Genomic DNA, 25,047 nt, shown 5'->3' on the forward strand with positions numbered 1-25,047 from the left:
CATAAGCCACTGAAAACAGAAGTTACCTTCATTTCACAGTACACTGTTAGTACCATCAAAAATGAGAGGTTACTTACCTGTTATCATAAATGTCCCTCAAATGAATCTTCTTTTAGTTTCTAAACTTTAGACTATCTTTGCCCAAGTGCAGTTTATCAAAAAACATTTCAATAGCCAAAATAGCTTTTGAAAAAGAACTTGAAGAACTGATGACTAAAAGCTCATTTTTAATGTAGGGCAATTACCATTTGATTTTTATACTACAAAACACATCAGAGATAAAAAATACTATCTTATTTGAGCCTCGAAAAGAAATTCCAAACAAAGATAGAAATGGTTCACTTAGGCTTCATCCTTATCATGGAATAATTTTGACACAACTGCTTTAAAAAAATCCAAGCATGCCCACCTACCCCTCGCCACAGCACTGCCAGCCAAGCTCCTCACTTTGACATGAAGCTCTAAATATGCCTGCTTTAACAAGAGCATGGGGGCTATTAATGAATTCAAAGACGAGGGTCCCAATTGAGAATTAGGATCACAAGCCCCCCTTTCTCTCTCCATCTGAGGATCATCTTTGATGCAAATAAAACATAAAAAGGAAAAGTGAATATAGCAGAGGAATGGAAGGCAAAAGGTCAGATTTCAGTTCCCAAAAACATTTATGCGGGAGGCCTAACCAAGATATAACACTATTTTGTGAAATCAAATGCCAAACTCCATTTTGCTACTCTGGAAAGTTTAAAGGTTGGGACACTGAGAAGAACAGAAATTCATGCTTTGCCCCTTTTAGAACAAGCCTTTTGTTTCCTTTGTCAGTCGGCCTTTGGGAAACTGGGAGCAGTGCAATACTCTCTATATCAAGCTATCAACTGCACAGAAAGATTCAAAAAAGCTGTTTTGTTCTATATGAATCTCTAGAAAAGATCATACTCCAGAGTAGGTAAGGACTCTTCTGTTGGAGAAGTTTGATTTTAGAAGAATGAAGGCAACAAAAGATGATTAATGTGAAAGTTGATGTGACTTCTGGAAGAAAGTATAGATACTTCAAATGGCGACAAAGTACCAAGGCTCACTGCCCCTTTGTTAAAGAGGTGAACCGCTCAGTCACATATATTTGAATTAAAAAATAATAATAATTTTGCAATTATAGTTAATAATTCGGAAAAAAGTGCAAAAAATATACGCCTCAAAGCAAACATTTATAAACCTGTGTATAAAGAAGAAGAGAAAGAACAGGTGATGTGAGACAAACATAATCAAAAAGTCCCACAACAAAGAGCACTAAACTGCTCATTCCTGTGCAAAATAGACCGCTGCAAAGCACTAGCAAACAAAATCATTCAGTGTGCAACGTGTAGAAAACTGAGCTTTGTTGTTTTGTGCTCAAGCAACACCACCTATCCCAAAAACTAAATTCTCAATTGACATATTCTAAATCAAGCTAGACAAAAAGTGGTATCTGGTGTAACTGGCTCAGATTGTAAAAGTGCACAAAAGCAAGGGAAATGTAACTCTGTGAGGCTAACGACAGGGAGCCCAATAGCAGCAGAAACAAGGCGCATGTCTGTGGGTTACCAGTACCTGGATAAGAGATTTGACACTCGGCTGGAAGACCATGTTGGTGTTCAGTAAAAAGGACCGAAGGAGAGGTTGGGGGTGACAAGCGAGCTGTGCAAGGATTCCAGTGAGGAGGAAATTCACGTACAAAGAGTTCTGCATCATGTTCTCCAGCTTGGCAAACAGAACAGCAACAAATGGACCTTTAGAGACCAAGGAGAGAGAAAAAACACAATCAATGGGGAGCATTAAACACATCCAGCAATACACTGAAGAAATAAAAACAGATATTTAATCATAAATTCAAGAAACAGCTCTACAATGGACAACAACGAAAAGCACAATTAACGGAGCAGGGATCGTGAATAAGAGGGAAGGCATGAGACAGTGAGAGAATGAAGAAGTAAGAATACTGAATGTGAACTAAAAACCGGCATTGCATCAATGAACAGGCTGCAGTACCTGGTGACCTTTGCGGGTTTCTCTCTATTAGGACTGGGCCATTGACCTCGGACTGCAGTGTTAATATGGTAACTACCATCTCTTGGCATCTTATTTAAACTTATTTCAAGGATCATCTACACTTAGATGGTAATAAAGTTGACAGAGGAATAAACTGCGATCATCTGCTAATTTGTGCATGAAAACAGCTGGAACTGATGACAGATACTGGTTCTGCCAACAGGCTCTGTAGGTTGAAGGAGCGTCCCACAGTTCGATGTGTTGTCAACCAATTGTTTTCCTGCCTAATCCTTGCTTGATGACCAGAAAACTGCCAAGGTTGACTAATTCAATGTAATAACTATTTTCATGTGAAGAAGACCGTGGTTTCTGGCCACATGGGACAACCAGTCCCAAAAACCTTGGAGTAGAAAGGAAGGGGAGGAGTCCCACTTCCATTGGAAATAGCGCCATAAGGTGCTGCTAATGTCCCAAATGTTGAGGAGGAACAAGACCATTCTTCCGAGCCACAAGGAAGGCAAATGCTACTTACCAGTATGCATCTGTTCTTGGCATGTAGAGCTGCAGATCTACACACTGTGCATAGATCGCCATCTGGTGTTGTGCCCGGATGTTTGTAGTTGTTTTTCCTCTTGGAAAGTCTTTGGAAGTCACGAGGTCTGTGACTCCTCCTTTGGATCGTATTGCGCATGGGCTTCGGCTCCATCCTCAGATTGTTTTTCGCAAGCAGGGAAAGATGGAGCGTAGTAATAACAGTGAAGATGCCCATGTGTGTTGTATCTAAATAAGATAAACTGGAATAGATAAAGGTAGCCGGGGAGGCGAGTGGGCGTGTGTAGATCTGCAGCTCTACATGCCAAGAACAGATGCATACTGGTAAGTAGCATTTGCCGTTTGAGGCATATGAGCTGCAGATTACACACTGTGCATAGATTATATAGCAGTACCCATCCTTAGCGGCGATCACCAGTATCTGTTGCAGTGGTTTGAAACAGTGTCTTGAGTACAGCCAGGCCCACACTAGCCTGTTGCTTAGTTTGCACATCTAAACAAAAGTGTTTAGTGAAAGTGTGCGGTGTTGACCATGTAGTTGCTCTGCAGATATCATCTAAGGGAATGTTCCCTAAACATGCCATGGAATCCCCTATCTTACGTGTAGAGTGGGCTTTAGGGGGAACAGATAGCGTTTGTTTTGCTTTGTGGTAGCAAATCTGAATGCATTTGACAATCCACCTAGCTATCCCCGATTTGGAGATGGGGTTGCCTTTGTGTGATGGTGAGAAAGACACAAACAGTTGTTTGGTCTTACGAAAGGATTGTGTTCTTTCGATGTAGTAGAGTAAGGCTCGTTTGACATCTAATGTGTGGAGAGCCCTTTCTGCAACGGTCTGTGGTTGCGAGAAGAATACGGGTAGTTCCACAGATTGGTTTAGGCGACAGGGAGAAATGACTGTAGGGAGGAATTTTGGATTAGTACGGAGAACAACCTTGTTATGGTGCATTTGCAGAAAAGGTTCTTGAATGGTGAGTGCTTGTATCTCACTGACCCTTCTGAGGAAAGTGATGGCTACAAGAAAAGCAGTTTTACATGTTAGGAATTGAAGATCACATTTGTGTAGAGGTTCAAAGGGAGGCCCCATTAGTCTGGTGAGAACGATGTTTAAGTTCCACACAGGTGAGGGTGGCACTCTGGGGGTAATTATTCTTTTGAGGCGTCCATGAAGGCTTTTATGGCAGGTACTCGAAAGAGTGATAGATGTTGCCTGTTTTGTAGATAAGCTGCTATGGCTGCAAGGTGCAGTCCAATAGATGTGTAGGCTAGATTGCATCCTTGTAGGTGTAGTAAATAGCCTATGATGTGTTGAATGGACACATCTAGGGGATTGAAGTTATTGTTGTGACAATAGACTACAAAACGTTTCCACTTGGCTGCGTAGCAAGCTCTAGTGGTAGGTCGCCTAGCTTCTCTAATGACGTTCATACAGTCAGGAGGAAGATTTAGATAACCGAATTCTAGGATTTCAGGAGTCAGATCGCAAGGTTGAGCTGAGCTGGGTCCGGGTGCCTGATCTCTCCATGGTTCTGGGTTAAGAGGCATGGAGAGAGGTGTAACTTTTGGTGCGGTACTACCGATAGTTCCAGCAGTGTGGTGTACCACGGTTGTCTGGCCCAAGTTGGAGCTACTACTATGAGAGTGAGGGAGTGCTGTTGTAGTTTGCGCACCACTAATGGAATGAGTGGGAGAGGCGGAAAAGCGTACGCAAATTTGCCTGACCAATTCATCCATATAGCATTGCCTTTGGACAATGGGTGTGGATATCTGGCGGCGAAGCTTGGGCATTTGGTGTTTTCGTGGGTGGCGAAGAGGTCTATCTGCGGATGCCCCAACATTTGAAAGTACGGGTGAAGAACTTGTGGATGGAGTTTCCACTCGTGAATTTGTTGTGTTTGTCTGCTCAGCAGATCTGCCATAGTGTTTTGGACTCCTGGGACATGTTGGGCTAGGAGAAAGATTTTTTGGGGTATGGCCCATCTCCATATGCTCTGTGCTAGCTGAGAGAGCTACGGAGAGTGTGTGCCGCCTTGTTTCTGTATATAGTACACAGCTGTCATGTTGTCGGTGCGAACTAAGACGGCCTTGCCTGAGACATGAGTTTGAAAAGCTTTTAGTGCTAAGAATATGGCTAGTAGTTCCAGATAGTTGATGTGGAGTAACTTTTGTTGAGGTGTCCACCTGCCCTGTATGGTGTGATGTAATAGGTGAGCTCCCCAGCCGGAGAGCGATGTGTCTGCTGTCAGTACTATCTGAGGAACCGGGTCCAGGAAGTCACCCTTTGGAAAGGTTTGTGGTGGTTCACCACTGCAGAGAGCGATGGGCCCGACCGTCTACCAACACCAGATCTGTCAAGTGACCCTGGGCCTGGTTCCATTGGCGCGCTAAGCACTCTTGGAGAGGACGCATCTGGAGTCTTGCGTAGGGTACTATGAATATGCAAGAGGCCATCATTCCTATTAGTTGCATGAACACTCGAGCTGGAAGAGAGTGTTCTGGCTGAAATTTGGCACGGAGAGCTTGAATGCTTGCTATCCTGGCCGGACTGGGGTAGGCTAGCGCTTTTGCGGTGTCTATGGTGGCACCGAGGTGTAGCTTTACGTGGGATGGTTGCAGATGGGACTTAATGTGATTTATTGTGAAGCCCAGGTCGTGAAGTAATTGGATAGTGGCTTGGGTGTGTTGTACACATTGGTTGTATGAAATGGTCTGAGTGTATATATTGATTTAGGGGTCTGAGGTCTAGGATAGGCCTTAGAGTGTCGTCCCTTTTTGGTATGAGAAAATAAAGGGAGGCACTGGTTTTATCGCACCCTTTTACAGGAGGGAGATTACTTCTTGTTTTAGTAATGTTAAATGTTCCCGTAACATGGGGCGTTGTTTGGGTGGAATGTTGGGGTGGGGGGGTGGGGGGGGGGTGGGGGGTAGATGCTAGTTCGAGGCAGTACCCTGACCGAATTATTTGAATTACCCATTTGTCTGAGGTGATAGTAGTCCAGACAGGAAGGAAATTTTGGAGTCTGCCCCCGACCGGAGTAGGATGGTCTGGGGGGAGTGGAGGGAAGTAATTGGGTTGGGGTGGAGGCAGAGCGGGAGGTGTTTGTCTTGCCTCTGCCTTTGTTATTGTTGCCCCTGTAGCCACCTCTTTGGTAACCTCTTGTAAAGGTGGATTGGGTAGGGGCTTTGTAGGAAGTGGAAGCAGTGTCAGAGGAGTAGCTTCTGGATGTGCTTGAAAGTAAGAGCAGCGAAAAGAGCGCCTGGGAGGGTGCGATTGCAAGGCTCCCATAGATTTCGCCGTATCAGTGTCTTTCTTCATTTTTTCCAGGGCCTCATCTACTTTTGGTCCGAACAGATGTTCCTGGTCAAAAGGGTGGTTTAGGATGGAAGCTTGCACCTCTGGTTTGAAACATGATATCCTTAGCCAGGCATGTCGTCGGAGGAGGATGCTGGTGTTAATTGCCCTAGAGGCGGTGTCAGCTGCATTTAGGGCACAGCGGATGGAGGTATTGGTGATGGTTTTGCCCTCCTGAATGAACTCATTTGCTCTGTTTTTGTATTTGTCAGAAAGGTGTTGCATTATGGCTTCTAGTTCGTCATAATGTGCCCTGTCGTATCTTGCCAGAAGCGCTTGTGTATTTGCGATGCGCCATATGTTGGCAGCTTGGGATGCAGTGCGCTTGCCCGATGCGTCCAAGAGTTTTGACTCTTTATCAGGTGGTGGTGCCTCGCCTGATGCTTGGGAGTTTGCTCGCTTTCGTGCTGTAGACACTACTAGGGAATCTAGTGGTGCTGGCCCTCTGATGTAGGCGAGATCTGTATGGGCGGCTTTATATTTTTTGTCTATGCGAGTGTTAATGACCCTGGCTCTGACCGGGTCTTTAAAGACCTCCGGCGCGTGTTTGATAACTCCTTTGAGTATGGAGGTGGCCCTATGTGTGGTGTGGAAAGTATCAAGAAGGAAGTCCTCCTCCATAGGGTTGGTATGGAGATCCACCCCGTGGTAGTGTGCAGCCCTTTGGAGTAGGTGGTTGAACCCTAATGAGTCTTCTGGTGGGGATGGTCTCGAAGGGTAGAGATCATCCTGCGGGACGTTGGAAATATCAGGAATGTTATAGTCGTCCCATGGGTCTGGGGAGCCTGTAGGAGTGGGGTCCCCTGTAGGTTGATCATGGGGTCCGTCCCCTATGTCATCAGACATCATCATTGTCATCATCCGGAGAGGGTGTGGGGGAATGATGAGGTGGGGGGGGAGGGGGGGAGTAGTAGAAGGTGGAGGAGGTGGAGCTGGAGGGGGTGGTGAAGGTATTCTCAAAGGGGAGGTAGCAAAGTCTTTCCTCTTTGGAGGTGGAGCTGGGGCAGGTTTATCCAGCTGTCTCTTTTTGATGCTGAGCATCAAATGTCCGGTTTTAGGATCCTTGACCAGTGTTTTTTGCAATGGATCAGGTGTAAAAAGTTCTTCAGAGGGTGGCTTGTCTGTCGGCGCCAAAGGCATCGGGGCCGTTGGTTTTCTTGTTTTAGAGTCTGCACTAGTCCGCTGTTTCGAACTATGCGGCTTGGGAAGGGCTGGTTACTCGGTTCCGAGATGGTTTTCGGCTTCGAGATATGGGTTTCGGTGGTCTTGTGTTTTTTTGCTTGGTTCCGGGGACGGTGTCAGTACCGAGGAGCTGGTGCTGGTTTTCGGCGCCGAGTGTTTCGGTATGAAGCCCGGTGCCGAGGAGGAGGCCATTTTCTTTTTTGGCGTCGGTGCGGAGGAGTGTTTCTCGGCACTGACGGTGGGCTGGCTTGTTTAGGGGAGAGGCAGAGGTTGCATACTTCGTGAAGGTCGGTGTGGGGAAATTTGGACCCACATCGAGGGCACTTCTTGAAGGGAGTCCTTTCTATTAGCCAGGGCCGGAGCTTGGGTAGGCCCGAAGGCCGTCGTCGACGACTGGAATCGAAGGTCTTGATCGATGAGAGCCGTGTAGTGTGGAGGTCGCAATCGAAAACAATACCGCAAAAAGGGGAGAGGATTGCGCGTCGATTGGAGAAATGGAAACTGTTCGGACCCGGAGCGCGAAGATCACATCCGAGCCCGATGGCGGAAAAAAACAATCCGAGGATGGAGCCGAAGCCCATGCGCAATACGATCCAAAGGAGGAGTCACAGACCTCGTGACTTCCAAAGACTTTCCAAGAGGAAAAACAACTGCAAACATCCGGGCCCAACACCAGATGGCGATCTATGCACAGTGTGTAATCTGCAGCTCATATGCCTCGAACCTACCATTCCCATAATCCCTGTAGGAGAACGGAAGGGGAGGAGGAGCACCTTTGTCCGAGGGACTAGCGGCACTGCTTCCGGCCCCACCACATGGGACACATGCAAGCCTTGCACAGGCCAAGTGCAGGCCCATCCATGCCTGTCAAAACCAGAAAAGGGCAGGGAGACCATATTTGGCTTTTTGATTTCTTTGATTATTTGTCTTTATCTTCAGCAAGATCCCAGCAGGCAGAAGGTACTGTTTTTAAATTTCTAGCCAGGCAAAATGATCTACCTTCGGATATTCTCTCAATTGTTTTAACATTTAGTTCTCTTTTCCCACAGATACCAAATTCGACTGGGGGTCCAAGCGCCCAGTCAAGATGAGAAAAAAACAACTGATAAAGAGACTAATTGGTAAACAACTGAATAAGTATCCAGGTTTAGCATCTATATTTTTTGGCAGATTGTTGGCTGTCTGAGCTGTGGGTTTTTTTGCACTGTGCTTTGTCTTTTTTTTTACACTGTTATTCATTTATGTTTTTTTGCACTGTGGTGAGCATTCTACTGCTTGGATGTTGTATATTCTACATTTTAGATCCTTGGTTAACAGTACAAATTAAGTTAGCTAATATGTGGAGTTGCGATTTGAAAAAGCCTATAGAGGTAGCACAAAAAAGGTGAGTACAAAGGCAGCAAATAAATGCACGGTTAACAATATAGATTATTGTTAAAGGAGGTCGAATCTTTGCTGAAGGATAAGGCTCCAGTAAAGGGCCCTCTGTATGAGGGAAAGAAGGCAGAAAACCTTTTTGATATAAAACAGACGGCCAATAAATAGTGCGCACCTTCTCAAGTTGATTGCAAAGAAAAATGCACAAACAGATTTTAAAAAAACACAATTGCACGGTCAACAGAGTGGGAGTGTGCCTTTAGAACCATTGGACATATGTTCTAATAGATATAACATTTTACACCACCATCAAACAGATGACACAGATGTTCCACTTTTTGGTCACAGACCAGCCACCGATTTCCCAAAGTGAATGCCCTTCACAACTGCCAACTGATATAAGTGAACTAACGGAGAATTTGAGCCAGTAAGTGATTGCTCTAAAACGAGTAGTTAACACATTGTTCAACCTTTTTCACACCCATCACACCACCCTACCGACTGAATTTGCTCCAGCAGAGGAAAATTGTGGCAATTTCATTCACTGTTATCCTACCGCTGAACAGAATATCGCTGGGAGATGCGCCGGTAGGGGAGAAAAAACATAAAGAGATGGCGACTGGGAATGAATCCAGCAAAGCAGGAGCAGTGAGGTAAGGAGTCAGTGTGGTGGTAAAAAAGTCAAATATGGCAGGTGAGGCGCCACTGATGGTGACATTCCAAAGATCAGGCAGCTCCAAGGAAAAGAGGTGATTTACACTACTCCCCTAAAGTAACTCATATGCTCATAACTTGACTCATTCTTTTACAATAAGAATGCCATTTACCTAACATACCCCAAACATACTCCACAACACACAAAACAAGCATTGGCATAGCCAATAGGTCTCGCCTTTGGGACCTTATAAGTGTTTAGCCATGCAACAGTTGCATAATATTTATAAGGTCCCAAAAGCGAGACCTATTGGCTATGCAAAGAGGCCGTGGGGCCGCGAAAGTGAAAGTGATCGCTATCACGATCAAACATCAAAGCGGCCGTGCGGTCGCGAAAGTGAAAGTAATCGCGATAAAGCGCAGCGCGTGCGCCCGCGCACATGAACTGTAGCTCTAGGCTGGCCTGGTAGCACTTTTTGGAGCCCTCTCAATAAGTCTCGCCAGACCAGCGCATGCGCTGGGTCAGGCGAGACCTAAAAACAGGACTCCCTAATAAAAAGGGTATTCATTGGAGTAAAGTGTTCGCGGTTGTTATATCATTGTCCGGTTGGATATCGCACATGTGGATTGTATTTTTGTGCCAAGTGAACGGTGCGACTGCATGGTGATAACACTCAGTCGTTAGTCTTGTACACGGATTGATCGTATTAGAGCTAAGACATTCTTCAACTGGCAACCCCGCTATCCAGTTCAAAATAAGAATGCTATATTCACACAGTTTTAGAGCAGAACTAGGGGCCTAAATTATATTAGCACTCATCAAGACAGAATCTGAAAAAACCTCTAAATGGCTATTTTAACAAGATGCAGCATCAGTTTCTACCTATTTTACAGAGCGAGACCTGCCTCTGATCCCATCATTTTGCCTCGATCCACTCCTTGCTATCCAATTTGCCTTCCTCTCCATCCCTGGAAAATATAATACTAGCCCCTAGTCTCTCTTTGCTTGACTTGTACGCCCCTTTCCTAATCTGTCTATTGATTCATAGCACTTCTTGACCTTCTTATACAGCACTTGCACCCCACCTTTTACATTTCTTCTCCTGTAGAGCCCCTCAGTCATTCCATCACAGTTGTGTTATCCTGGGACCTCCGCAGGCCTCCTTTCCCTATTCTCCTTCTTGTGTTGCAGCAGGCTTAGAAGATCGACAACTACAAACTTTTTTCTTTTCTTTTTACAAATCTGAAATGCCTGGTTTCTGTTTTTTATATATTGTTACTAGCAGCAGTAATTCAGGAATTGCAAGAAAGTGTCATATTATTCTACACATTTTCTTACATTCACTAGTCACTTTTCCATCAATTTGTCTTTTTGTCATCCCCCCCCCCCCTTTCTCCAAGGTGGAGTTTACTCAGTCTGGAATTGTCCAACTGCAAGACTAACTTGAGAATTTATCAGTCTGAGGCATGGTCATGACAAGGACATGATTGGGTGTGTCCAAGCTGAACTCCTGTGCTCAGGGCCCAACTGCAGCTTACTCTATAAAAATGCAGCTTCACTAGAAGTCCAGACCAGCCAGGTGAATATAGGAGCCACACTGTAGGCAGGGCAGTGTCCCTTCTTAGGTCAGAGGATCTCGACTAGCAGTCTACCGTCTAATGTCCTCTTCTTTACTTCTGGAGGACTTGTGTTCCTGGTGAGATGGCCACCCGAAAGTGAGTGATGAGCTATGAGAGGACTGCGTTAAGTGCCTAAGGCACCGACACACACACAGACTGAACCTATAGTCGATCCCAGACAGTAATCAGAAGGTTCCCCTCGTGTGAACTCAAACTAAGATTGCTGAACCTGGGCCCTCCATTCCAGGTGACTTTTTTCTAAATGTTGTTCCTAAGCAGGACTCATCAATACAGGCAAATTGTGCTGTCAAGCCCAATGTGATGCCTGGATGCTTGTGTGAATAGAAAAATGCTACTTACCAGTATGCATCTTTTCTTGTCATGTAGCGCTGCAGATTCGTATAATTTTGCATAGATCGCCATCTGGTGTTGGGCTCGGATGTTTGCACTTTATTTTTGTCTTGGAAGAAGTCTTTGTAGTCACGAGGTAGGTGACTCCTCCCTAGGACGATAGTGCGCATGGGCATCGACTCCATCCTAAGATTGTTTTTGCCATGAAGGGTTATGATGGAGTAGTAAGAAGTAGAAAGAGATGTCCATGTGTAATGTATCTAAGTAAGATAGTACTGGAACAGATAGAGGTATCCGGGGAGGCGGGTGGGCGTATACGAATCTGCAGCTCTACATGCCAAGAACAGATGCATACTGGTAAGTAGCATTTTCCGTTCGAAGCATATGAGCTGCAGATTGTATACTTTTGCATAGACTATACAGCAGTTACCTCCTTAGCGGTGGCTACCTGTATCTGTTGCAGTGGTTTGAAAAAGTGTTCTTAATACAGCCTGGCCCACACTAGCTTGTTGTTTTGCCTGCACATCTGCACAATAGTGGTATGTGAAGGTGTGTGGTGTTGCCCAAGTTGCTGCTTTGCAGATGTCATCTAGGGGAATATTCCCTAAGAATGTAATGGAAGCCCCTAGTTTGCATGTGGAATGTGCTCTAGGGGGAATGGTTAGTGTGTGTTTGGCTTTGATATAGCATATTTGGATGCATTTAACAATCCACCTTGCAAGCCCTGCCTTTGAGATAAGATTGCATTTATGAGGTGGGGAGAAAGCCACAGAGTTTTTTGATCTTTCTAAAGGATTTCGTCCTTTCAATGTAGTAGAAAATTGCTCTATTAACGTCTAACGTGTGAAGAGCTCGTTCTGCCACGGAGTCTGGTCGAGGGAAAACACTGAGTTGAACAGACTGGTTGAGATGGAAGGCAGATACAACTTTGGATAATAATTTAGGGTTAGTCCTAAGAACCACTTTGTTTTGATGGATTTGTAAAAATTGTTCTTGTATGGTTAATGCCTGGAGTTCACTAACTCTCCTGAGAGATTTGATAGCAACTAAAAAAAGCTACCTTCCAAGTGAGGAATTGTAGTTCGCATTTGTGGAGAGGTTCAAAAGGGGGACCCATGAGTCTGGTAAGGACTACATTTAGGTTCCACACTGGAGAGGGCGGGACGTTGGGTGGAATTATTCTCTTAAGTCCTTCCATAAAAGCTTTGATAGCGGGCACTCGGAACAAAGACGGATGTTGTCTGTTTTGGAGATAGGCTACAACTAGCTGCCATAGCAGCCTAACAGATGTATATGCTGGTTTACATTGTTGTAGATGCAAGAAGTAGCAGATAATGTTTTGAATAGAAGCATCTAGTGGATTGATTTTATTGTTTGTACAATAAATGACAAATTGTTTTCATTTTGCTGCATAGCATGCTCTGGTGGTAGGGCATCTAGCTTCTTTAATGATATTCATACAGTCTGACGGAAGATTTAGGTAGCCAAACTCTAAGACCTCAGGTGCCAGATCGCAAGGTTGAGTTGATTGGGATCTGGATGTCTTATCTCTCCATGGTTCTGAGTGAGAAGGTTGGGTGAGAGACGTAGTTTTTGATGAGGAACTACTGATAGTTCCAATAGGCTTGTGAACCATGGTTGTCGGGCCCATGATGGAGCAACTCGGATCATTGTGAGGGAATGCTGCTTGAGTTTCTGAACCACTAACGGAATGAGTGGGAGAGGCGGAAAAGAGTAAGCAAATTTGCCTGACCAGTTCATCCATAGCGCATTTCCTTTGGAAAATGGGTGTGGATACCTGGACGCGAAGGTTGGACATTTTGCGTTTTGGTGTGTGGCGAACAGATCTATTTTTGGGTGGCCCCACATGTGGAAGAATGGAAGAAGAACTTACTTGAGGATGAAGTTCCCATTCGAGGATCTGCTGCGTTTGACGACTGAGCAGATCTGCTATTTGATTGTGTACACTTGGGAGGTGTTCTGCAAGGAGATATATGTTTTGCGGAGTGGCCCATCTCCATATGATTTGAGCTAGGTGTGAAAGCTGCAGAGAGTGTGTTCCTCCCTGTTTCTGTATGTAGTACATTGCTGTCATGTTGTCTGTACGGACCAGGACAGCTTTGCCTCGCCGGTGGAGTTGAAAAGTTTTTAACGCTAGGAAGATTGCTAATAATTCCAGGTAGTTTATATGGAATTGTCTTTGTTGGGGGGTCCACATGCCCTGGATAATATGGGTTTGAAGATGAGCTCCCCAGGTGGTGAGCGATGCGTCTGCTGTTAGCACTGTCTGTGGAACCGGGTCGAGGAACGGCCGCCCTTTGGAAAGGTTTTGTGTGTTCCACCACTGCAGAGAGAGATGGGTGCAGGTTTCCACCAACACCAGGTCTGTCAGCTGACCTTGAGGCTGGTTCCACTGACGTGCCAAACATTCCTGTACGGGACGCATTTGGAGTCTTGCATAAGGGAAGAGGAGAATGCAGGAGGCCATCATACCGATTAACTGCATGAACACTCGTGCTGATAGCGAGTGTTGAGACGGACATTTTTGGATTAGAGCCTGTATGGCATTTATCCTGACTGGATTGGGATATGCTAGAGCTTTTGAAGTGTCTATTGTAGCCGCTAGGTATTGTTGTATCCTGGACGGTTGGAGATGGGATTTGGCGAGGTTTACTGTGAATCCCAAGCTGTGAAGCAGCTGAATTGTTGTGTGATTTGGCTTTTATGAGCCAGTCGTCCAGATAAGGGAAGACATGAATATGTTGTCTCCTTAAGTGGGCTGCAACTACTGCAAGGCATTTGGTGAAGACTCTGGGTGCTATTGTGACCCCGAATGGGAGGACTTTGAATTGGTAGTGTTGACCATCTACCACAAACCTGAGATATCTCCTGTGAGCGGGGTGAATGGGAATATGGAAGTAGGCGTCCTTTAGATCCAGAGTGGAGAGAAAGTCGTCCTGTTGCAGTAGTGGGAGCACCTATTGGAGAGTGACCATGTGAAAGTGGTCTGACTGAATGTAGAGGTTTACCGGTCTGAGGTCCAGTATGGACCTGAGAGAGCCGTCCTTCCCTGGGATTAGGAAATACAGGGAGTAAACCCCTTGGCCTTGTTGAGGCAAGGGAACTGGTTCTATTGCATGTTTTTGTAATAGAGAGAGAGTTTGAGAAGTGTTAGATGTTCCGTGGACATTGGACGCTGTCTGTGAGGAATGTTTGGGGGGATAGAAGTGAGTTCCAGGCAATAACCATACTGGATAATTTGTCTTACCCACTTGTCTGTTGTGATGGAATTCCAGACAGATTGGAACTGTGAAAGACGTCCCCCGACAGGAGTGGAATGATCGGGGGGGGGGGGGGGGGGGGGGGGGGTGAGAGCAGAGAAGTCACTGTTTAGTGGAGGGGGGCAAGGGGGGGTGGGAGTCCGGCTACTGTTGCCACGACCTCTTCCTTTACTATTCTTGCCTCTGTATCCTCCGCAAAAGTATGTTTTCGGGGATGTTTGAGTATGGCTCTTGTAGGAGGGGGAGGGATGTTCTGAACCCATGGTTTTGGAGCCGGCTCTGTAGAAGGAGCGGCGAAAAGATCCTCTAGGATAAGGGAACTGTAAGGCCCTCATAGACTTAGCAGTTGCTGTATACTTCTTCATCTTTTCTAGGGATGTGTCAACTGCTGGCCGAAAAGATGTTCCTGATCAAACGGTTGATTTAAAATAGCAGTTTGAACCTCCTGCTTGAATCCGGAAACCTGGAGCCGATCGGGTCTACGCAACAAGATGCTAGTGTTAATTGCGTGAGATGCGGTATCAGCTGCGCATTTTATTGAGGTGTTGGTAATGAGCTTGCCCACCTGGATAAGGTCACTGGCTTTTTGTTTGTACAGATCAGGAAGGTGTTCCATGAGCTTTTCAAGCTCGTCATAGTGAGCCCTGTGGTACCTGGCCAGTAAAGCTTGGGCATTGGCTATACGCCAATGGTTTGCAGTTTGCGACGCAATAGGTTTCCCGGATGCGTCAATTAATTTAGATTCCTTATCGGAAGGGGTGGGGTGTCTCTTGTGCTCTGTGAGTTTGCACGCTTGCGTGCGTTACCACAAGGGAATCTGACCTTTAATGTAAATTGGGTAATTGGGAGCCTCCTTGAATTTTTTATCCACGCTGGGATTGAGAACCCTAGTTCTAACTGGGTCCTTAAAAACGTCTGGGGCATGTTTTAGCAAGTCTTTTAACATTAGTAGGGTGCTTATTGATTTTTGCGAGGGAGCAAAGGTTTCCAGCAAAAAATCTTCATCTTCTGGGTCGGAATGTAAGAGGACCCCGTGGTATTGGGCAGCCCTGTTGATTAGTTGCGCGAACCCAGTGTTGTCATCTGGTGGTGACGACTTAGATGGATAGAGATTCGGATCATTATGTGGGTCGGGATCTGTATTTTAGTCTGTATTGTAGTCACCCCATGTGTCTACGTCATGTGGGATGTTATGTGAATCATCATCCCCACATGGATCCATATCTCTACCTGTATCATCCTCACTATATGATGATTGAGGTGAAAATATAAGTTGTGGAGAGTGTGGTGGAGAAATCAATAGATGTGGATTAACTGGAGAGGGAGAAGGAGGTGGGGACGTGTTAGTGCCCATGTCCTGTCGTTTGAGAGGTATAGCAGGTTCTTCTGCAGTGTCCAGTTTCCTCTTCTTTGGAGGCTTGGTGACTAGTTCGCCTTCGTTTGGATCAATAAACAGAGTTTTCTGCTTTGTATCTGCCAAGTTAGGTGCAGGCAGCGTGGGCAAAATGTCTTTGTTCGGTGTCGAAGATTTTGGGTTCGAACCTTCTTTGGAGGGAGTTTGTGAGGCCTTCTGTGGGGTCTTAGACTCTTAAGGTTTTTGCGGCTCCGAAACGTTTTTCGGCTCTGATTTTTTGGAGTCGGAAGCCTTTTTCGGCCCGAAGATTTCTTCGGTTCCGAGTGTTTGTCCTTGCTATGCTTCGATACCGAGGGCTCTGGCCTCGAGGCTGTCTTCGGCGTGGACAAGTGTTTGACTTGTTGCTTCGGAGGACTTTCCGGTGCCAAAATGGGGGTGGCTCGAGCCCAAGCCGGAAGGCCTATGTTTAGGTTTCATAGCCGGGCCCGAGGGCGGGGCGTCTGAATCATGTTGTCGTGTAGACCAGAGCCGGAGGTCTAGGGTGTTACTGGAGCCTTTGGTTTATTTTTCAGGAGGGGGGTTTTGGTACTCACGGTCGAGCCCGACGATCACAGATGGTTTTCTTCAACCTGAACGATGCACAGGCCTTGCAGTTTTTATCTTCGTGCTCTGGGGAGAGGCAAAGATTGCACACCTCGTGCAAGTCTGAGTGTGGGAACTTAGTACCACACCCGGGGCATTTTTAGAAGGGATTTCTTTCTATTGACTGCAGGCGTGGTCGGCGCGAAGAGGCCCAACGGCCCGCGTCGAAGATCGAGGTCGAGGAGTTTGTTTTAAGATGAGCGTCAAAAAGGGAAACACGATCGAGAGAATACCGTTGAGTTGAGAGGGATTGCGCATCGAAGGGGAATTTGAAACCGATATCGACCCAGAGCGCAGCAACTCACATCCGACCCGATGGCGTAAAAAAACAATCTAAGGATGGAGTCGATGCTCATGTGCACTATCGTCCTAGCGAGGAATCACCTACCTAGTGACTACAAAGACTTCTTCCAAGACAAAAACAAAGTGCAAACATCCGAGCCCAACACCAGATGGCGATCTATGCAAAAGTATACAATACGCAGCTCATATGCCTCGAACATACTGTTTCAATAGTTAGAGTCATCAGCTGGGTAACAGATAGCTCTAATTAACAGGCTTACTCTTAATGCTCAGTGGCTGAATTCTCCTATGAAAAGGAGAGCCTTACTGTGGTGGCTCCTTACAAAGCTACAGTAAATTGTATGAAGCTGGGAGTGGATATATCTCACCTAACGTTGCCTCTCTACCCATTTCAGTACAACTCCTCCGCCCACACCAAAAGTGTATATGCTTCTGACTGGATGTCATTTATTGAGATAAAGAAGAGCTAAATCGTAGGACTGAGGGTATGGTTTGGATGGAGAATGGTGGCATTAATCTCTGTATATGGTTGTAAGGACAATACGCATTTTCTTTTCCCGAGTTGTTGCCCATCGGTTTTACAATGGGCAACCTGTTAGAGGGAGGTGAACTCAGTGCAGCACTGGAACTAAGCAACGCTGGACTAGTCCAGACCCTTAAGCTCCTCCTCGAACATCTACTGCCCCAATGTTGTTAGGGGGCATTAGGAAATTAGATTGGGGATTTAGACAATGAATATTTGGAGATTCCACCATTTAGACAAAGAATGTTACTTTTTATTCCAACACGTTTTAATAACTGATGTATTCCTGATTCATAAGTTTATGGTCCCTTCTGTTTTGGCCAGTCAATAAGCACCCAGCTACTGCCTGAGCATTCCCCAGTGATGTTCGCCTAGGGAGGCACAGACCTTACTAGCAATGGTGAATGAATGACATAGGATTCTGTGATCCCATTCCCAGAGGTTCAACTGGAGAGGCATCCGAACACGACTTTCTTGAGAAAGTAGTTGATGATGCCTCCTGGTTGAAGGTGTGGGATGATGCTAAAGCTGTTGTAATAGAAGAACTTCCACAGCACTTTATTTAAGCTTGACTGAACTAAGAACAAGAACTAAGAACAATGACTAAGAAACACATATAAAACAGCTGAAACAACGTGAGTGACCTATTCCCTTAAAATATACATGAAACTGTTTGCAAGAGTTAGAACAGTTCTTAACTGTGTAAACAGCTTCCAAGATGCTTAGCACAAAACCAGTCTACCAAGAAAGACTGGGAGAAGGCTGATAAGACTATTGGCTCACAAAATTAAGCTAGTTTACACATGTAATATTATTAAACTATTAAACATATTACTAAATCCGAGCGGGTTGCAGAGTTGGATGCTGAGACACTCAAGCATAAGAGGAACATAGATAGGCCCTGATGGCTTCATAACTTCTTTCTATAATGCTTATTTAGAATCTCATGATGGAACCTCTGGCAAAGATGTTTAACAAAAATCCCAATTCCTGTGAGTGTTGCAGATCAATACCTTTAGTGAATTATGATGTAAAACTTTCAAAAACCTTTTTGACGCTTGCCCTGGAAATATATAGCCCAAGATCTTCCATCTGGGTCAGTCTGGCATTATAAAATACAGACAGCCATGGGTAATATACAACTGGTGTGAAACCATTGTGATGTGACTATCTTCAATAGCTCGAGACGTAGGAGGTGTGCCATACAGCTGACTGGTACTTTTTTGAGGAGGGTCCTGGAACAGACAAGATTAGTTCCTGTCATCCAGATTTATATGCTGGAAAATGTTGTACCGTATGCAACCAAAAATAAAGTTAACACTTCTATACCCATCTTGTTTAGAGGTGCATCATCACCTCTCCTGCTCCGACAATAGAGCCCAAAATACAAAAGATAAACTCCGATCCCCACAACCGTTGCCTGACAGTGGGCCCAATATTGTTTATGAATTGATTCTATTTGTTGACAAAGTCCTGCTTTGCCGGACCAGTCCTGAATGTTTGCTGCCGGCAGCTGTGGAAGAGTTGATAGACTTCTTTCCTAGTACCACCTTTAAAGTTACACTCCCCAATGCGGTTGGTTTGGGAGGTGTCTTATCTTGCCCTCATGGAGTTGCAGAGGATCTGATCTCAATATGTTTCTAAGTGGAAGCAAGCCTCTTGAACTACCATGGAGTCAAAATTCTGTTTACTAATATTCCTCCACTGGTAGATTTTTTTAAGGTCCTCTATAGATAGGACAGATTGGAGATCTCTTGGTCTGAGCATATAGCCTGCCTAAAAGTGAACTTGACACCTAAATTTGGTATATATAGTTTAAATAATCCCTCTACATTTGCATATTTACATCAATAAAGGTATACAAACTGTCCATCCTTTTAAAATTACTTTAAGCCAGAGGGACGACACATCAAAACAGCAGGCATAGTGGTTTAAAAGACTGCTTCAAAAGCCTCTTCTCAATAATAATATAAGGAGAAAAATAACGTTCCTACCTAAAAAACTAAATTGAAAAAACACAATAACCTGAGATGTTGAATAAAGCCAATAGGTGACCTAAAAATGTTTTATTAGAAACAAAATATTCATAAAAATGTATCTAGATCTACACTCTTCACCTCTAGAATGACGAGGATTTAGGCTTCCCACGAGCGGAGGATGGATCGAAGCTGCTCAACTGAGACCCCTACTAGACCGGACTAACACCCAAAGTCCAAAATTCTGGGTATAGGATGAAAGAGAATATATAATACAAAATCTACACATGAGCTGTCATTGCTCCCTCACTGGGTTCGGAGACGTTGTTTGCATCCACTATTATCACATATTATGACCACTGGCCTGGAAGCACATTCTCGTGACTGTAAAAATTCCAGACAAATGGTCATAATTTAAAACAAAACTTTAGGACAAAAGTCCAACCTCACGTAAATATCTGTGGAGGTCAAGCAATAGTATAAAAGTAGGTAAATACATGGCCGACCCAAGGTCAAGTCACAACAGCATAGCCAACCACAACCTATTGCTTACTCAACTATCACCCTAAAATAGCAAACAAGAACCTGTGGCACAATTAATCCCTGTGCACCATTCAATATGGCTTAACACCTCCTTACACACTGCCCAGTTGTCCTCAGTTTTGAAGCAACAGTTCAGGTAACACATCTGAAAAGTGCAATTCCTCTTTATTTTTATTTCAACGCTACATCTTCAAGTACAGACCCTCAGTTATTGTCCACATTTCACTTTTGCAAAACTTTAAAGCAAATAATGGATTTTTCATGGGAATATGTTTTTGCTATAAAGAGCCCGGTGCCTATGAGTGGATTTCACTAACACTCCCTTAAAAATACTGACTGCTGCTTGGTGATACTGGACTGTGGGTGATGTGGTGAGGGTAAAAGTGGTATGCTTATTTGCTGGTGCGGAACATCAGACCATGCCATAATGAGGGTACATCCTGGTATATTGTAGGAAGCCCTGCTAGCCATCAAGAAATGGAGGTGAATTTTGGCATATTGTGGGTGTCCATTGTAGCTCTCAAAAAATGGGGCAATGGTGTTTATAGCAAGCTATAAACCCAAAGAGAGGATCAGCGATTAAGAAGAATGCAGAGGGGGAATGTGACACCTGCAACTAATAGTAGGCACTTACCATCTTCTCATAGCGGAGGGGAAAGGGATACACTGCTTACCAAACACCAGAAGGACCTTTTACTAACTCTCAATAATTAAATAGAGAAGGATGCATACCACCCTGTGACGTAAATCAGAGGGTGGGCCGATAAAGCTTGCAATTGAATCATGCAACATGCAGAAGAATTGGTAATGAGAAATACAGCCTTCAGAGTCTAAATCCTTACAGTACAACTGCACAAAGGCTCGAAGGGATCACACATCAGAACAATAAGAACCAAATTAAGATGCCACGGAAGCTCAATGGCGGTGGAAACATGTGAAAGACCTTTCCAAAGAATGCAACATAAGTGACTTTATCAAAGATGGCAAACAAGCATAACAAATGAATGGGGACAAGGCTGATAAGTAGCCTTTAACTGTGCCCACAACAGAACCGTGTTGGGTCTAGAACAGAACAAACAGAAGGAGATCAGACAGCTTAGCCTCTAGAGGATCATCGTACTTCTCACAACAGGTTAAAAATTTTGAAAAAAAGGCAAAAACAAAGGAATATTGTGGATGGACTGCAAGCAGGGTCGGTGAAGTTCCACAGTGCTGGTTGAACTTCTTTAGTCCTTTGATGAAGCATGCTACAGTGAGTCAGATGCATTTCAGGGGGCCTGTGTGGTGTCGCGAAGGCCACTGAGCAGAGCACTGTCCTTCTGGAGATGAGAGAAGACTCAGGCTCAGGTTGTTGCTATGAAATCAGTTTCAGGTATAAAAATGCACACTTTCTCCAAGTGTGCGGATACCAAGCGGACGTAGCTTTCCTGGCAATGTGTACCTTGAAAGAGGGTCTGATTCTAGGTTGAACTGCTGTGATTTTGTGTTAGCTGACACTTATGTGGCTAAACTGTCCATGCTTGAATAGGTGGTTTTTTTAGGGCTGACGTGAAAACAGGAAGGATTCTGTGCTGATCAGGTTGAGTTTTAGGTAGGGGCTTGATATTCTGTTCTAGATAGGATCGAGGAAGGTTTATAGTCTCTGAATGCTGTGACCTGAGGCGGTTTTCAGAGAGGCCTATGTATTTTTGCTTTATTAATGGATCTTGAGTCTGCTGTCAGACAGTAAGACTCCAACTGGCTCAATATAGAGACTGAAGATAACAAGGGGCAGGATCGAGTCATGAGGAACACGCAGGAGACCGGGAATCACTGGGATCTTGGTGGTGATTGGTGAGATACAATGTGAACCATCGCAGGACTCATTCAGAGAAGTCTATGCATGTTTTCAAGGTTTATATCTGTGCTTGGTGGTCAAATGTACCTAAGGCTGCAAAAAGGTCAAGTAGGACCACATGACATGGGTTGTTTCATCCTTAATAAAAAACACTTCAACTCTGCTGCAGTGTGGGTGCCAGACTGGTAGTCCTATAGGAGATTGGTTTTCCGTAATTGATCTTGCAGTGGAAAGTAGGAGTTTTTCTCTTTGATCAATCAGATGAATGTTGAACGACAGTCCTTCAACAAGCGAGATCCTCTTTGTCCTCGTGGGCTTTTTTTGCAGGTGGAGGATCTGATGAGCAATTATCATGTGATATAGTAAGGCTACTTGGTGGAGGGGATGGGATGACCAAATTGGGTTTGGGGTTTACAGCCGATGATGCTAGAATCACACTTGAGTGTTGAGGGTGCTGGTCAATTAAGTGCATAAGAGTTGGTTGAAAGTGGTCCACTGAAGTGTAAAAAGATCAAGAACTGGAGGCAGTGTGGATGTCTGTCTAGGTAGGTCGATGGGGAAGCTGATCTTTTTGATCTTTTCAGTGAAGTGATTGATGGTGCTGTATTTGACAACTGACCCTGGGATTGGTGGGTCTGGGACAAAGAGTTAGTGATTGACTATCTTGAACACTGCTTTGCTTCTAATGGTCACCAAATTGCTGGTGGTCTGTTGGTAGGTGGCCTGGCTGCGAGGCTGCCTAACAGTGAGTTAGTGGTTGACTCCCTTGAATAAAGCTTTGTTTCAAATGGTGGTCTGGTGGTGGGTGGCCTGGCTGTGAGGCTGCTTGACATTGGGTTAGTGGTCAACTCCCTTGAATAACAGTTTGCTTCTAATGGTGGTCTGGTGGTAGGTGGCCTGGCTGTGAGGCTGCTTTGCATTTGGTTAGTGATTGACTACTTTGAATAATGCTTTGCTTGTAATAGTGATCTGTTGGTAGGTGGCCTTGCTGTGAAGCTGTTTGACAGTGGGTTAGTGGTGGACTCCCTTGAATAATGCTTTTCTTCTAATGGTGGTCTGGTGGTAGGTGGCCTGGCTGTGAGGCTGCTTGACATTGGGTTAGTGGTCGACTCCCTTGAATAATATTTGGTTTGGTCTGTGGCTATGGGCAAAGAATGGAGAAGGGGATGGCGAAAAGATTAGCCCAAGGGCTTTGCATTACACTGAGATGACAGTTACATAATGAGATGGGTCTGGCATTCAGGGTAGATGAATTTTGTTAAAAACATACTACCATGCAGGAATACTGACTTTTTAGCCAATGCAGCTTTTAGTTGGCTGTAAAGCCAAGACTTGCTGAAGCAGACAAGGGGCCAAGTGACTGTGATGATGGGGCCTTTGCCTAAGAATACCATAATAAAAGGAATTAATGTAAATCAGTATAATTTTAAGCATCAGTTTAAAATTGAAAACATAAAGTGTGGTGGGTCCTTCATATCTGATAGAAATCTATAAACATTTAGTATTGACCAGGAGCTCTTTGAGTTCAGACTATGGTAGGAAAATGACTTCTAAGCAATGAATTACATTTTAGCCCTCGTATCTGTGAAACCTCAACTCTGGAAGGAATGTTTTGTCTTAAATACATATTTCATATTTAACAAAAAAACAACACAAAGAATATCTTTACCAGTGAAGGGCTGGCTGAGGGGCTGACCAAGTGTTCTCAAAGGACTTGTGAGGATCTGCGAAAGAATGTCTGTCTTGGACGGCCCCCGACTGCTGTCCCTTGTGGGGGATTCATTAGCAGGCAGGCTTGCAAACCTCTGGTATGCCTCCTCTTCTTCAAAAGACAGGGGAAGGTCTGTGACCACTGGGGCAATGCCCCTCCCTATCTCACCATTGTTCATCTGCCCTTCAATTTCTTCCAATTCCTTTGAGAATTTCTCAATATTAAGGGGTGCCCCATTTGCTTCAGTGGGTGCATTGTCTAATAGCCTATCTATTAGGTTATCCATGGTTTCTAACTGCTCCCACTTGGTCGAGGAGGTTTCTGTTTGATGATCAAATACAGAAGGACTGACTGGGCTTAACGAAGTGGAATCGGATTCGATTGATCCATTTTCAGTTACTACTGGCAATCCTTCACTTGTATTGTTCTCATAAACCAAAAGCTTACAATTAGTTTCCGGTAATTTTGGCAATTGTTCCAACTCTCCTCTTCTATCAGTCTCAGACAAACAAGGTTCCTCCCTCCCTCCATGTGACTTCTCTCCTATGTCCCTTCGTACTTTTTTCACTACTAAATCTCCATCGGCCCGGTCTGGCCGACTCCCTTCAGTTCTGCTCACGCAGTTAATAAAGCCTGTATTAGTACCATAGGACCCATTAAATACAGTGCTCGAGTCCTTTCTGTTCTGTGCAGCATCCTCTGGGCTTCCCTTGCCTTCTTTATTTTGCATTGTCCTGTGTCTGTGCACTGCTGCCTCCTGCATGGTTCGTTTTTTAGTCCGAGGGGTGATGTTATTGGAAACTTTAAGTCTGTGGTCATAGTCCCCATTGTCGGAGCCAGATTTTAAAGAATGGCGAAGCAGTCCAGTGCCTCTCTGCTCCGCACCAAAGTAGTTCACACTCAAGGTTATTGAGTTCTCATCTGGTGTGGGAACAGTGAGGCTTGCTGGGTTGGGGTCATCACCATCGTAGGGGGCGGACCATGCCCTGCAAGCCCACACACAGTAATCAATGCTTGCCCTGGCTTCTTGCAGGTACTCGAGGTAGTTGGATTCCAATTCTGAAACCTCCTCCCATTTCAATGGACCATGGCGAGGGCTTCCCACTGGTGTTTCTGGTGATTTGAGTCCAGGTGAACGCGGTGTTGGCGCGGGCTCAGCAGTGAAGCTCTGCTGTCGCATAAAGAAAGCCAACCTGGACGGAGTAGATGGCTTCGGAACTGTGGTTACTGAGGAGGTGTCGATACTTGGGCTCCCTTGACCTACACAGAAGAGAAACCATCATTAATGTGACTTCAGCTGCAAAAAGCCTCGTTATAGACCACAAAGTTAGTTCTATCACATCAAATGATTCCCTAAAAAAGGTTTTACATCACAATACATGATAAGGAAGGCATTCTTGACACCAATGATGCATTCTTTATAAATGAATTGTCAATCTACCTCAATCGTTCATTACTCAAGCATGTTTATACACCTTTGATTAAGTATACCTAACATCTTTGAAGGCTTTATCAAGGATTGCTCAAAAGAGGAATAAAACATGACAACGTTGTTCCTGTGTTTCTCCACTTTACACAGCTACATTTCACTTTATGAACAGTCAAAAAGGAAAGGTGGTGGCAACACTGAAATACAGATATTGTTGTGAGAATAAAAGACAATCATAGTTTATTAACAAAACGGGTACATGCAGGGAATAACAATGCAAAAACAGACTGGGTGACCATGCAAAAGATAGAATCAGAAACATGTAATACTACACCGT

At 44.8% G+C, this 25,047-nt stretch overlaps 1 protein-coding gene across 3 annotated transcripts in view; it reads right to left on the bottom strand.

Annotated features, from left to right (window-relative positions):
- Positions 1-25,047, bottom strand: part of FHIP1B (FHF complex subunit HOOK interacting protein 1B) — a 486,169-nt gene that overhangs the window by 24,076 nt on the left and 437,046 nt on the right. For all 3 annotated transcript variants that reach the window (XM_085623510.1, XM_085623509.1, XM_085623511.1), the window contains exons 9-10: positions 23,240-24,541; positions 1,585-1,763 (exon numbers count right to left, since the gene is read on the bottom strand). In XM_085623510.1, the coding sequence (XP_085479636.1) occupies positions 1,585-1,763; positions 23,240-24,541 (1,481 nt within the window). The remainder of the gene's footprint in view (positions 1-1,584; positions 1,764-23,239; positions 24,542-25,047) is intronic.

This window comes from Triturus cristatus, chromosome 8 (genome assembly GCF_964204655.1).
Source record: "Triturus cristatus chromosome 8, aTriCri1.1, whole genome shotgun sequence".
Lineage (NCBI taxonomy): Eukaryota > Metazoa > Chordata > Amphibia > Caudata > Salamandridae > Triturus > Triturus cristatus.